This window comes from Setaria italica, chromosome V (genome assembly GCF_000263155.2).
Source record: "Setaria italica strain Yugu1 chromosome V, Setaria_italica_v2.0, whole genome shotgun sequence".
NCBI lineage: Eukaryota > Viridiplantae > Streptophyta > Magnoliopsida > Poales > Poaceae > Setaria > Setaria italica.
Window position 1 is genome coordinate 46268705 of NC_028454.1, and position 13549 is coordinate 46282253.

Sequence of the window (13549 nt, forward strand, 5' to 3'; positions counted from 1 at the left end):
ATGATCACTGAATCAATAGCTGAATATGTTCAGTCGGTCAATTTAGAATTATCTTCAGTGTGCAGTCAGTCATTTTTTTGTTAAATGGATGCCATTTAAGATCAAAGTTGAATCTATGCTAACTAAAAACAAAGGAAATGCTAGCTCGTGTATCCCCTGGTAGAGAACTGTTTCAGTGAATATTAAGTTCATGTATACAATTTTGCAGGGACAACAGCACACACCCTCCTGGTGGATTTATGGGCTTATTCAACAACCAATCCCATTTATCACAGAATTCACATTTTGTTGGTGCTCCATCTCATTATGCACCTTTCAAGGCACCAAGGCCTGTCGATGTTGGTGTCAGTTTTGCCTCAATGGATGCACTGCAGCCTAACAACAGTGGAAATTCATCTCAAGAAGTACAAGTTTTATCTGAACAGGAGGCTATTGAAGTTGATAGTGATACTGAGAATGTCAGGACAGAGAAGCGGATCTTGTGGACACCAGAAGAAGACGAGAAACTGATGAGTGCTTGGTTGAAAAATTCAACAGACTCATCCGTTGGAGCTGATAGGATTAACGAGCACTATTGGGGTGATGTTGTCAAGTCATACAACATGACTATCCCGTCACAGAGGAAAAGAAATTCAAAGCAAGCCAAGGATCGATGGCACAAGATTAATCGGTGGATTGATCTATATGAATATGCATATTTGAAGGCTCGCAGATTATTCACAAGTGGCTACTCCGATCAGATGTGGATTGATACAGCAGACAAGTTCTATTTGGAAGACAACAAGAAGGCAAAGCTAGGTCCCTTTGTGTTAAGAATGTTTGGAAAATATGCCGAGATGTGGCAAAGTGGAAAACATATAATGAAGACCTCAAGAATGCTCGTAAAAGAAAGTCATATCGCATTGAAGGAGAAAAGGATGAAAATGATGATATTGAAGAAATGCTAGAGCGACCTATTGGACAAAAGGCAGCTAAAAAGGCTGCTCTTGCTGCAAAAATAAAGTCTAAAGGATCAAACCTGGATAATGATGGAAAATCAAAGGAATCGGCCATTGATGTGGAGAAGCTCGATAAATTTAGTAAAATTCAGGAAGATTTAAATGCAAACCGCATGAAGGTACTGGAACTACAACAGAAGTTATCATCTGAAAAGCTTGAAACCACTAGACTGGCTCATCTTACTGCTCAATGCTCGAGAAGGAATCAAAGATGATGCAAGCTTACAACTCTCTCATCTCTCAAGATACAAGTTCAATGTCTGATGAAGAAAAAGCTGAACGTGTTGCTGCCATGAAGTGTCTTAGGAAGTCTTTATTTCCTGAAATGAGCTAGTCAGGTATGCACACATTATGTAGTTTTATTTTTTTTCAGTTATAGAATAGCTGATAACTGATTATATAATGATTTCAAGTACAGGATAATTAATTTTGGGCGCTGGAAGCCATGGTGAGTTGTCTTCTGCTGGACAACAGAAAAATATTTGCTAGTTCTTTTAGTAAACAGCCCAGCTGATGATGGCCTGTTGCCTTCGTTTACACAGGCATTAGATGAAACCTACTTGTGTGAACATGTCTACTTGTCGAATGTTTGAATATGTCTACTTGTGTGAACCTGTGTGAATGCGTGGTAAACACCTGATCTGCCAGAAGCATGCGTTTCAAGATTTTTCAGTTACTTGTATGTTAAATAGTCCACTGTCTGCATGTCTCCCCTTTGAAACTAAAAGATGAACACTGTAGCTGCAGCTGTTCGCTTCAGCTCTGCAGCTACAGTAGTCCAGCACTGTGGCTAGCTGCTGCTAATTGGGACACTAGCTGTGGGCCAACTGCTGCAGCAGCGGCAGCCAGCTGTGCCGAACACGGTGAAAGCACCATGGCACCTTCGCTGCAACCGCAACCCAGCATGCATCCTGCAGCTACAACTCTTGCCACGTCTGCTCCCCATGCCGTATGCCGTCTCGCTGCTACTGGTTGTGCTCCTCCTCCAATGCACGGCGGCGCAAGCGAGCCAGCAGCCGCCGCTGGTTTCCAGGATCACCAAAGACGCCACCTCCTCCCTCTACACCATCTCCATCAAGGACGACGCGCCGCTGCTCGTCGACCTCGCGGGCCCGCTCGTCTGGTCGACGTGCCCCTCCCCGCACGCCACGGTCCCGTGCCAGTCCGACACGTGCCGCGCGGCCAACCAGCAGCGCCCGCGACGGTGCCGGTACGTGGACGCCGGCGCGTTCTGGGCCGGCCGCTAGCTGCCGGCCTGGGGCTGCGCCTGCGCCGCCCACCCCTTCAACCCGGTCACCGGCGACCTCACCAGCTTCGCCATGTCGGCCAACACCACCAACGGCACCGACCTGCTGTACCCGGAGGCGTTCGCCGCCGTCGGTGCGTGCGCACCCGGCCGCCTCCTGGCGTCGCTCCCCGCGGCGGCCACCGGCGTCGCGGGATTCTCCCGGGACCCGCTCTCGCTGCCATCGCAGCTCGCAGCGCAGCGCGGCTTCGGTGGCAGGTTCGCGCTGTGCCTCCCAGCCTTCGCCGCGTTCGGCGACACGCCGGTGTACCTGGGGACGGAGTCGCGGGGCCTCGTCGAGTACACGGGCTCCATCCCGTACGCGTTGCTCCTCGCGAACCCGAGGAACCCCAGCGGCTACTACATCCCCGTCAAGGGCATCTCCGTGTCCTGGCACGGCGTGGACGTGGCGGCCTCCCTGCCCAACGGTGCGCTGGACCTCGACGGCCGCACCGGCCGAGGCGGTGTCGTGCTGAGCACGGTCACGCCGTACACCATCATGCGGGCGGAGGTGTTCCGCCCGTTGATCCAGGCGTTCGACGATGCAATAACCAGGCTGCAAACCATGGCGCTATCAATTACTGCCAGTACTTAATTAATGAGCTGACTGATACTGATGATCATCTTTGAGCTGATCGAGATCAACTCACCTGCAGAGGGAAGATGACAGATGTGAAGCGTGTGCCAGCGGTGAAGCCGTTCCAGCTGTGCTACAACGGCGCTGAAGCGGCCGATCAGCTACGACGTACCAAGGATCGACATGGAGCTAGCCGGCGCCAGAAGCAACTGGACTGTGTTCAATAACAACTACCTGGTGCAGGTGGACGGCGCCATGTGCGTCGGGATCCTCGAGATGGGGCCGGGCGCCATGCCGGTTGATCGGCGGGAAGACGATGGAGAACAACCTGCTGGTGTTCGATCTGGAGAAAGGGGTGCTGGGGTTCAGCATGTTGTTGGACTTTCAGTTGACCAGCTGCTACAGCTCTAACCTGAGTCGCCTTTGAGCCAGTAACAGAGTGCTGCACTTGTACTCCACCAGCACAAGCTTTGTAGGCATCTCTGTTTCACGCATTTTGCAGCAGTATCATTGTGGTCCTCAGGCACGATGCACAAAAAATTTCAGGCCATCTCGCTCCCTTTTCCCGTTGCCTGTGCTGCACTCGGATCCTCACTTGTTAGCTCCAGATAACTGATGCTGATCAAATGCACTATGGATTCAAGATAAAATGCATGAATTCATCAACGCAGTTAACAGATACAACCTAAAAGAGACTCTATGTAATGCAAGTTCATGCAGGCCAGGATGAAAGCACAACTGAAATGAAATTGTACCTTATGCTTTACACATGCAAGAACATTTCGACAACACTTTCAGCTTATGTGGTGGTGGTGCCACGTCGGGCCAGCGTGGACGTCCGTGGCGCCACTCCCGGTGCCAGGCGGTGCCATGCTGGAGTACAGTGACGCCGTGCACAACGGCATGATCAGGTGGCCCGACGTGTTCCTCCCGCTCCCCCCGGTAGTTCGACGAGGCCATGAAGAGGTTCTCCTTGCGCTCTGCAAAACATGGTGTCATTATCCAAGTACAGTACCAAATAGCACTACCTGGCTGAGCTGATTAGTCATCCGTGAACTGAACTCACATGCAAGGGAAACATGACCGGCGTGAAGAGCGTACCGCCGCCAGGCGGCGGTTGAACCTTCGAGCTGTTCTACAACGGTTCTTGAAGTGGCCGGTCAGCTAAGACCCTGGAGAGAGCGACCTGATGGTGTTCCGTCTGATTAATTTCATGAATGGAAGGGCGAACTTGTTAGCTTCAGATAAAATGCTCAAGATCAAATAGATGAATTCATCACCGAAGTTATATTAATTGATACGGTCGGCAAAAAAACTCTTTACCAATATTAATTGATACGGTCGGAAAAAAAAACTCTACCAATTTCATGCAGGCAAAGATATAATTAAAGAGACTACGATAAGAGAAAAATCTTAGTAAACCGTACCTACATTATGCTTTACACAGGCAACGACGTTTGGACGAAGATACCCGGCTCTCCTTGTATACATAATGCATATGGAATTTGGACAGCTAACCATCATTTCAAACAAAATACAATGAGCTGCTGAAAAAGCTAACTATGATTTGAGAGGCCGGGTAGTATATGGTAGATCCTTGACAGGCCTCAAGGTAGCCTGCCAAAAATTGAAAATAAAAAATGACTCAAGACTTTAGAAATTCATATTTAGTCGCAGTCGACTAATTTGTCCGCACAACCGTTAGCCAAGTCACAGAAATTAAAGAAAAGCATGCACTGTAAGTTATCTGGCAGAAAAGAAAACAACATCGATAAGGAGGTTCTCACCATGCTAGATGAGGTGTGAAGCTTCTGTTACTCGAATTCAACTTCTGGAATATGAGCGATCTTGTGCTTGTCCTCTCCTTGGCACTTCTCTGACAGTGCTGGGCAGTCCGTGATCCGCAGTTTCTTTAACTCAGTAAGACGCTGTATGCTTTCTGGCAATGAAGATAGCATTGGGCATGAGACGATTTGAATTTCTCTCAAAGAAGTAAAATCTCCCAGCCATTCTGGCAGTGTCTCCAAGTCATAACAGTCCTCTACGTTGAATTCCCGGAGGGAGATGAAACATCGGATAACCTCTGGCAATGTTGTAAGACCCGTGAGGGGGCCAAGAGCAAGGTTGTCGATAGAACAGAGATACCGGGCCCTATGCCACGCTTAAGGAGAAGGGGATGTGCCCGCTATCAAAAGGAAACATGGAGAAGTGATAGATGAGAGGTTCCCAAACCCATGTTCCGCAAAAACGTGATCGCTATTCTGTACCACCCAAGTCACGCTCCTTGGGGGATAAGGCAGGAATTTCAACTTTGGGCAATTAGAAGCAAACAGCAGATGTAAATTAGGGATTAAGAACTCTTCATCTTCATTAGACGTTCTCGTTGTCCACCACCCTGCCAAGTTGTCCATTCCCTCCAAAAGAATCATTCTTAGCTTCCAGCAACTTCCGTGGTCCCCATAAAATTCCCTTTTGAGATTGGGCATACTAGCCAAGCACAATGCTCTCAAATTTGGCAGGCGCCCAAGTGGAGGGAGGTGGCTGCACCCTTTCAGATTCAAAAGAACGATGGTGGTAAGATGAGGTGGGTAGGAAGGAAGGTCCAGCATCCACCTAGAGAAGTCTACGCTCATGTAACCATCAAGACCAAGGTGTCGGAGATTTCTAGGAGGCACAAGCTTCTCCAGCACCGATTTGTCAACCGATGCATCTGCATGCTCCACCATACTACTTTGACCATGTTGCCATGAAAGAGACAGCCTCCTAAGATTTGAGTTGTTGAACAGTTTAGCCTGGTCTGCCCCTTCCAGATTCTTGACATTCTGAAGATCTTTGATCTGCAGCTCAAGGCAGGGTGTCTTCTCGAGGTCCAAAATTTGACTCCATAGATCACCACGTCCATCAAGCTCACATGACCTTTCCAGGTTTAGTTGTTTCCTAAGTTTATCAACTTCAGAACGTATATCGAATGTAAAAAATCCTCTTTCGACATGTACAAGTGTAGACATGTTAAAAATGCTATCCGGCAAGCCAACAAGGAAAAAGCAGCCTTGGAAATCCAAACTCTGAAGTCGTAAAACACCAATAGAAGCAGGCAGATGTCTAAGTTTTACACAGAACGACAAATTTAGATGCTTTAACATCATGAGTTTGCATAGAGACTCGGGCAACATTTGAACCTTGGAACAGCTTGTCATGTTCAGATACTCAAGCTTAGAAAGTTGATCAATACAATCTGGGACCTTTTCAAGATTATGGCAATCCGACAGCTCAAGATGTGTTAGATCATGAAGTTGACAACAAGATTCTGGTAGTGAGTGGAGTTTGTAGCAATCGGATAGGTTCAAAAACTGAAGCTTATGCAACTTGCCAAAGGATTCTGGAAGGGTAGGCAGTTCATGGCAGCTTGCCAAGTTTAAGAAGAGCAAAGCACTGAGGTTACCGAAAGAGGTGGGAAGTTCATGAAGGTTGACACATCCTGATAGGTCAAAGTATTGCAGCTTTTGGAGGCAACCAACGTTTGTGGGCAGTGCCTTCAGAGAAGTGTTTGAAAGTATCAAGGTTTGCAAGTTTAGGAGACGGTTCAAGGATTTAGGAAAGTTTGGGATAGGAAGGTTGGAAGCATCAAGATACCTTAATAGCTTTAGTTTACAAACAGAACCCGGTAGCTCTGACACATGGCATCCACTCAAATCCAAAACTCTCAGATATAATGCGTGTGAGAATGCTTGCTTAGGAAGATGAAGTTTATTGCATTCCCTGAAATGCATGGCCCTAACCTTTGGTGGCAAAGACTTAGAGGATGAAGACTCGTTACTATTCATCAATAGCTGATAGTGACAAATCAATTTGCCCGCCTTAGTAGTGCTGTTTGCCACACCATTTGTGCAAGATAATTCATCACCAGCAACATGCCTTGCGAGATCGTGTACCATATCATGCATACAAAGTCTAAGTGTGGGTTCAAAACTCCTTGAAGCCGGCACCTTGCAAAAGAAAATAGAGCATAGTTCATATCTTTTCAAGATAAACAATTGCAATTTCGTAATTACAAGTACGCTTACTGTAGGAGTCAAATTTGTGAGGAAGGACATTCCCAAGAATTCATTAACATATTCCCTACCAATCTTCTGAAGCGTTGCCCATTAGTATCTTGAATAAACCCCAAAGCAATCCATTGCTGGATCAAACAATCATGATCTATATCATGGTTCCTAGGGAAGATAGAGCAATACATGAAACAAAGTTGAAGTTGTGGAGGCATGTGGTAATAGCTTAGCAGCAAGCCCTTCAGAATTCCTTTGTCATCATCCTTAATATCCAGTATGTTACTATTTTTAATTTCTAACCATTCTTCTCTTGTGCACTGCTTCTGCATCACATAACCAAGAGCCTTAGCAACCAGAGGTACTCCACTGCATCGCTGTGCAATATCCTTTCCAATGTCTACAAGGTCAGTAAGTTGACCATTTCTGAGATTACGAGGCTTCATAATAGACCAACATTCATCAATTGACATACTCTCCAGTTTAATTGGGTCAACAATCTGAAAATATGAAGAATGTATGGTAGTAGTAGATACTAAACTAACAACCTTTTCACTACGGGTAGTGACTATTATATTGCTACCTTTCATTCCAGATTGCAACATGTTCATCAGATCCTCCAACTTAGACCTCTCTTCCTCCCATAAATCATCTAAGACTATAAGATAAATCTTGCCATGGAGTATGCGGTCAAGTTGAGATTTTAGGTACTGCAGATCAACATCATTAGCAGGAGTGCTACCCTCGACCTGAGATATAATAGCAGACACAATCTTATTTAGCTGAAAGTCCATCGAGACATGAACCCATGCTTTCACATCAAACATATTTGTTTCCTTGTCAGTGTAAACAGCCTTTGCTAATGTTGTCTTACCCATTCCACCAAGGCCAACAACAGGAATGATAAAGCTTTCTTTCTCTCCATTTTTCTGCAACACCTTAGTCAGTATGTCTTTCTTCTCTCTTTCCCTTCCTATCACCTCAATTTCATCTCTGTCACCAATAAAGGTTTCTCTCCACTTCTTCTTACTATCTTGGCTTGTTGGGGTAGGCAATGTCAGAAAACGGAATTTCGTCTGGTCCTCAACAATCTTATCTAGCATCGCCCGGATATTTCTCATCTTATCTGACATGGTGATGCGCACAACGAGTGGATTGATTGATGAGAAGAAAAATTTAGCCTGCAGTATTTTTGTAAGATGGAATCAGTGAAACAACCACAACATATATCCTCAGAAGGCACGTGTTACTAAAAATCTACCAAAAAGTTAGTATAGTTTTATGAAGTAGATATAACTCCTAACTAGAAAATTATTTTCTATTTCTGGACAGTAGCATGCAAGAATTCCTATGGATTGCCAAATTGTGGTCACCAACACTGACAAAAAAGTTGTGGTAGTGTCACAGTCACACCGCACAACATTATACTAATTAATCCTACAAGTGGATCAATGTTCCTATTCTATTTCTTTATCGATGAATTGAGAATTGAGATGCGAATTTCGTTAGTCAATTGTGCTAGAAAAGATTGTCTATTCTATGACCATTTAAATTAGGTACAGGAATTAGGATCTTTTTGGAATGTGTGACTACAGTTCAATGGACAATTTAAAGCTCTAACCCATTTTACTTTGTGCTTGATTTGGTAACCTTTTGAGGAACAAAACTAAGCTGGGGCCCCTAGAAATAATAACAAAAAGAGTGAATCAGACTGAAATTAGAATGCAGAAATGTGTAAAGTTTCCATGAAATTTCATGTAATTTATTCACACTAGCACTATAAGTATATGCTGATTATAATATTATTAAATAGACCATACAATATCCAGTACAGTAATCAACTGTGACCTTGCATTGGAGGGATCAGGCTAATTACAGAATGGGCCCAATAACCTTTTATTCTGGAGATAGATTGCTCTTTGGCAATCGACTTTAGTAGAGAGCATAGCAAAGTAGCGAAGAGTTGGCAAGCTAGGAGGAACTACTGCTATGTGGTTGAGGCAACAACACCTCGTGTGTTGTCTAACACCTGAACCATGACTGTAACCCAAGTAATATGAAGCTCTCTTGTCCCTTAGAAACATGGGAAAGGAATCTGTATTTAGCATGCTGCAATTATTTTTAATTTTTAATTATTAAAGCATGTGAATTCCCCCTTCAACAACTAGAATTTTTTTTGGAAAAAGAATATTTGTTTGGTTTCCCTGCGCAATTTTCCCAAGCCTTTCAAATAAGCAAGGAAATCCTCGTAAGCTATGAATGGGCAAGGGAATAAAACCATAGTTTAAAATAGTCAGCTATAGCCTCCGCTTTCTCCGGCTATAGCGGATCGAGATGGGTGCAGCTATTGCTCACGTGTGCAATTCATTGGCTATAGCTCCATCCAACAACCAAGTTTTTTAAAAAAAGAATAATTGTTTGGTCTCCCTGCACAACCTTTCCCAGCCTTTCAAGTGAGCAAGGAAATCCTTTTAAGCTATTGAATTGGCAAGGGAATAAAATATGAAATATGTGTCTACTTAAAAGGGAGCAAATGCTAAACAGAAGAGAGGACGTGTGCCTGTGGGACACAGTGGAAGAAGGTATGTATGGTGGTTACAGGGCCCGGATCTACTATGTCAAACTTTTGTGCTTAACTCTCGTTAAATCCGTGGATCTCCCTGTAGGTTCAACTAGGCAATCAACTGACTAGCAGGTGTTTCCACGAACCAGTGTCATACGATGATTGCAATTAGATAATTAATTCAGATAACTATTTTCTCCAAGGAACATAATTTAGATAATAATTATCTGGTGGCTAAAAAATTGTACAGATCTAGCTCTGTGAGAGGCCTTAACAACTTTCCATCAAAACTACGTGCGTATATGATTGTTGGGTGTTCTGAGGGCTGTGTGTACGTATATGATTTAGCATATCGTAGTCTATTACTTCTTCACAAACATATGTATATGGAACATTTTGAGAAATATGTAAATGGAATAATTTTGACAAATATCAAATGTTTTGTGGTGTCTGTTTACTGTGCACACCCACAGATCCACGAGAATACATGTAGACGCTAACTGAATAAAGAGTAACTGCTCTCCATTATCCTAATAGCTAGAATTAGTAGCATGAGAAGACCCAGTGTCATAGTACTTACCGTGCATGTACTATTTCTCCATATCATTGCGTTCGCGCCCAACTCATCCAGTGTGTCCTCCATGTCATAGGCAACAGATTTGTACTTCTTGAGCCAGAGTCTCGCCAATGCATCCTCGGACTCCTGGGAGCGCTTCTCAGCATTGTTAAGTGCAACCTGCAGGTTAAACATTTTGTCCTTCATCTCCTTGGCATCATTCTCAAAGTTCCATAGCAGCTCGATCCTCTCCCAGGCTTTGTCACCGAGCATGCTGCCAACATGCTGAATCACGGCACTTGCGATCATGTCAGGTCCCCCACTCATGGCTGCAGACTTGTGTTTTGCTCTCTCACAAACACAAGTGATGTTGCTTTTGTGTACTTGAAAGCTCCTATATGAAGAACATACGACATGTTATGCAGATATATGCTGCTGCCCGTCTTCTAGTCAAGCTTTTTGCATCCACAGATACCTGAAGTGCAGTGCAGGTTCAGGACTTGGAATCCCCGCCGAAAGCAAACTGCATAAATCCCTAGACTACACCGCAAGTCATGGCCTTTGGTGAAAGTAAAATAGGCGTGGTGCCTATCCTGGAAAAGAGAACGTATGGACAAAGTTAAAGATATGAACTTGAAATATTTAACTCAAAGATGACAGATTATGATTTCTTTGCTAATGAATTCGGGAGGAGGGAGAGATGGGGAGAATGACGGAGCAAACACTGCACGAGACATAAATCATAAGAGATGGATGGATTTTTCGGCTTCTGGCCATGAGCTTGCTACAAGAACATATAAGACTGATATTCACGAGGGAGAACACTCTTGGACTGAATGAATACTGAAGAGTGCCACCCCTTGCTTCTAAAGATGAAGATGATTTGTTAACAGTACACGGTTCACTTGTTCGATTTCAATAGGAACGCCAAGCGCGATTGTTCGCCCCGTACCTTTAGCATCGGCGACGTACGGCGGCCCGCCGTAGTTTCACCGCGTCCTTGCGGCAACACGAAGATCAATTTCGGCAACAGACGCGAGCGCCGCCTCCGAAGGGTTCCTGCCCCTGCCGGAGCCGCCGGACGACCAACGGCGTCCGCCTCCAGCGAAGCGGCCAAGGCCCTCCATCCGCCTTAGCAACCGCCTCTCCACCGGCGGCATCGCCCCACCGAGCCCCGCCCCCTCGACATTCCCCATCCACCTGCAGACCGATGAATGGGGAGTACTCTACCAACCCGGGGTCCTACTGAGGGCCCAAGGAAGGAACGCGAGGTCGAGCTCGTCGGAAGCGTCCGCCGCCGCGGTCGATGGCGTCACTCTCGCGCTCGCCGTCGCTCGGTTCGGCCCCGCAGCGTCCGACGCCACCGGCGGCGAGCAGCAGCTGGGGCGGGTTTGGGTTTGGGCTTGGCATCCGGCTTGGGTTTGGGCTTTTCAATTCACACACGCGGAAAAAAAAAGGCTGATCTCTTCATGGGCTCATGGCCTGTCTAACATTATTCTCCAAAAAAGGCTGATAGTGCTCCAGCAGCATAATCTTGAGCCAGCCTTGGTGCTGCGGTAAAAGAAGTGGCGTGAAATGTCAGTTAAAACATGCGGTATGAAATAATGTTTCTAAACCGAGACACTCTACTGTTTTATACAGGTAAAATAGCTATTTTGGTCCCTCGGCCAATCTAGTTTCTTAATTTTTTTTATCAAACATATCCTTGTGTGAGACTTCATATTAGCTTAAGATTAATGCGAAAAGTCATGTTTGCCCTCGGCCTCTTCTTCCCGTCCTCAATTATCCAAAATAAGTATGAGCATATATATGTTTACCGAGAGAGTACAAATACATACATGAAGTATGTATACAGTACCATGAGTACTTTAAATTATGTGTACTAAGTTGTGTATATCATGAAAGAATATCAGCACTTACATTTTGTATATCAAAATTTAATCCGTGTGAACACATGCATGATTTTAAAGAGCACGAGAACATGTAAAACTATATTTTATATCAGTTAAAAAATATACTGTTGTCTGTATGTATTGAGAGAGCATGAGCATATACATGTTTGACCTACATGAGCTAAGGGTAAAATGGACTTTTCACATTAGTCTCGTACTAAGATATATAGCACCACATCAGCAAAATGATGAGTTTGACCTTAAAACGAAAGTTGAGGGACCAAATTAACCTATCTGAAAGTTGAGGGGCCAACTTGACTTTTCGTGTAAAGTTCAGGGATTAAAATGAAGAATGAGTTTGACCTAAACGGAAGTTAAAGTTGAGGGACGAACTTGACTTTTTGATGTAAAGTTTAGGGACTAAAATGTCTATTTTGCCTTTTATACACAGTTGTTAGTTCCCAGACCATTTTGCCTCGACAAGCAAAACTAGCCAAGTCCAAGATGGGCGAGGCGGTCAAGCTCATCGGCTCCGGCAGCAGCCCCTTCGTGCACCGAGCCGCTGTGGCTCTGCGCCTCAAGGGCGTGCCCTACGAGTTCATCCGCGAGGACATGAGCAACAAGAGCGATCTGCTTCTCCAGCACAACCCCGTCCACAAGAAGGTGCCCGTGCTCCTCCACGGCGGCCGCGCCGTGTGCGAGTCCCTCATCATCGTCGAGTACGTCGACGAGGCCTTCCCGGGGCCGCCGCTCCTCCCCGCCGACCCCCTACGACCGCGCCGCCGCCCGCTTCTGGGCGCACTTCCTCGACGACAAGTGCCTCAAGTCGTTGTGGCCGGCGCTGTGGACGGAGGGCGAGGCGCAGGCTGCGTCGATGGCGGTGGCGAGGGAGAACTTGGCGATACTTGAGGAGCAGCTCAGGGGGAAGAAGAAGAAGAGGTTCTTCGGCGGCGATTCCATCGGCCTCGTGGACATAGCCGGGGTGCGCGTCCTGAGCGACGAGGAGCACCCGGCCCTGCGCCGCTGGGCGAACGAGTACCTCGCCGACGAAGCCGTCAAGGAGTGCCTGCCGGACAGGGACCAGCTTGTGGCCCACTTCTCCGCGAACAGGGACAAGTGCATCTCGATAGCCAAATCCATGCTGCCGCCGAATTGATGGAGTTGCTTGAAACAATCGATCGGCTTTGTATTATCGTGACGGTGACATCTATCTGCTGTTTCTTGAGTGTCAGAAATAAAGGGCAACAGTGTTGCGAACTTGTTCTCTTAGGGGTGTTTGGATACGAGGTGTTAAACTTTAACAGTGTCACATCGAATGTTTGGATGCTAATTAGGAAAACTAAATATGAGCTAATTATAAAACTAATTGTAGAACCCTATGCTAATTCGCGAGACGAATCTATTAAGCCTAATTAATCCATCATTAGCAAATGGTTACTTAGCACTACATTGTCAAATCATGTACTAATTAGGCTTAATAGATTCGTCTCGCGAATTACACTCCATCTATGCAATTAGTTTTATAATTAGCCTATGTTTAATACTCGTAATTAGCATTCAAACATCCGATGTGACGGGTGTTAAACTTTAACACTAGTGAGCCAAACAGGCCAGAGTGTTGTTTCCTGGCAG

The 13549-nt window shown here is 45.7% G+C and overlaps 2 protein-coding genes and 3 pseudogenes across 3 annotated transcripts in view; 3 read left to right on the forward strand and 2 right to left on the reverse strand.

The window, feature by feature from the left end:
* On the forward strand, positions 1–1332 carry LOC101767364 (annotated as a pseudogene).
* On the forward strand, positions 1158–3287 carry LOC101772723 (annotated as a pseudogene).
* The window catches only part of LOC101770725 (aquaporin TIP2-1), a 25772-nt gene continuing 15377 nt past the window's right edge, over positions 3155–13549 (reverse strand). The window contains exons 4-7 of the transcript XR_002677579.1: positions 4288–4373; positions 3927–4061; positions 3616–3840; positions 3155–3437 (exon numbers count right to left, since the gene is read on the reverse strand). The gene's annotated coding sequence lies outside the window, so the exon portion shown is untranslated. The remainder of the gene's footprint in view (positions 3438–3615; positions 3841–3926; positions 4062–4287; positions 4374–13549) is intronic.
* On the reverse strand, positions 5927–11468 carry LOC101772051 (putative disease resistance protein RGA3). 2 transcript variants are annotated; one of them, XM_022826310.1, is made up of 6 exons: positions 10978–11468; positions 10501–10618; positions 10050–10419; positions 7490–8087; positions 6925–7406; positions 5927–6846 (listed from the first exon to the last, which is right to left on the reverse strand). In XM_022826310.1, exons 3-5 carry the CDS (start codon positions 10350–10352, stop codon positions 7399–7401), a joined length of 909 nt encoding a protein of 302 aa, XP_022682045.1. In that variant the 5' UTR covers positions 10353–10419; positions 10501–10618; positions 10978–11468; the 3' UTR covers positions 5927–6846; positions 6925–7398. The 2 variants fall into 2 exon arrangements, with proteins under 2 accessions (XP_022682045.1, XP_022682044.1); XM_022826309.1 differs by having other exon boundaries at positions 6925–8087.
* On the forward strand, positions 12398–13182 carry LOC101771650 (annotated as a pseudogene).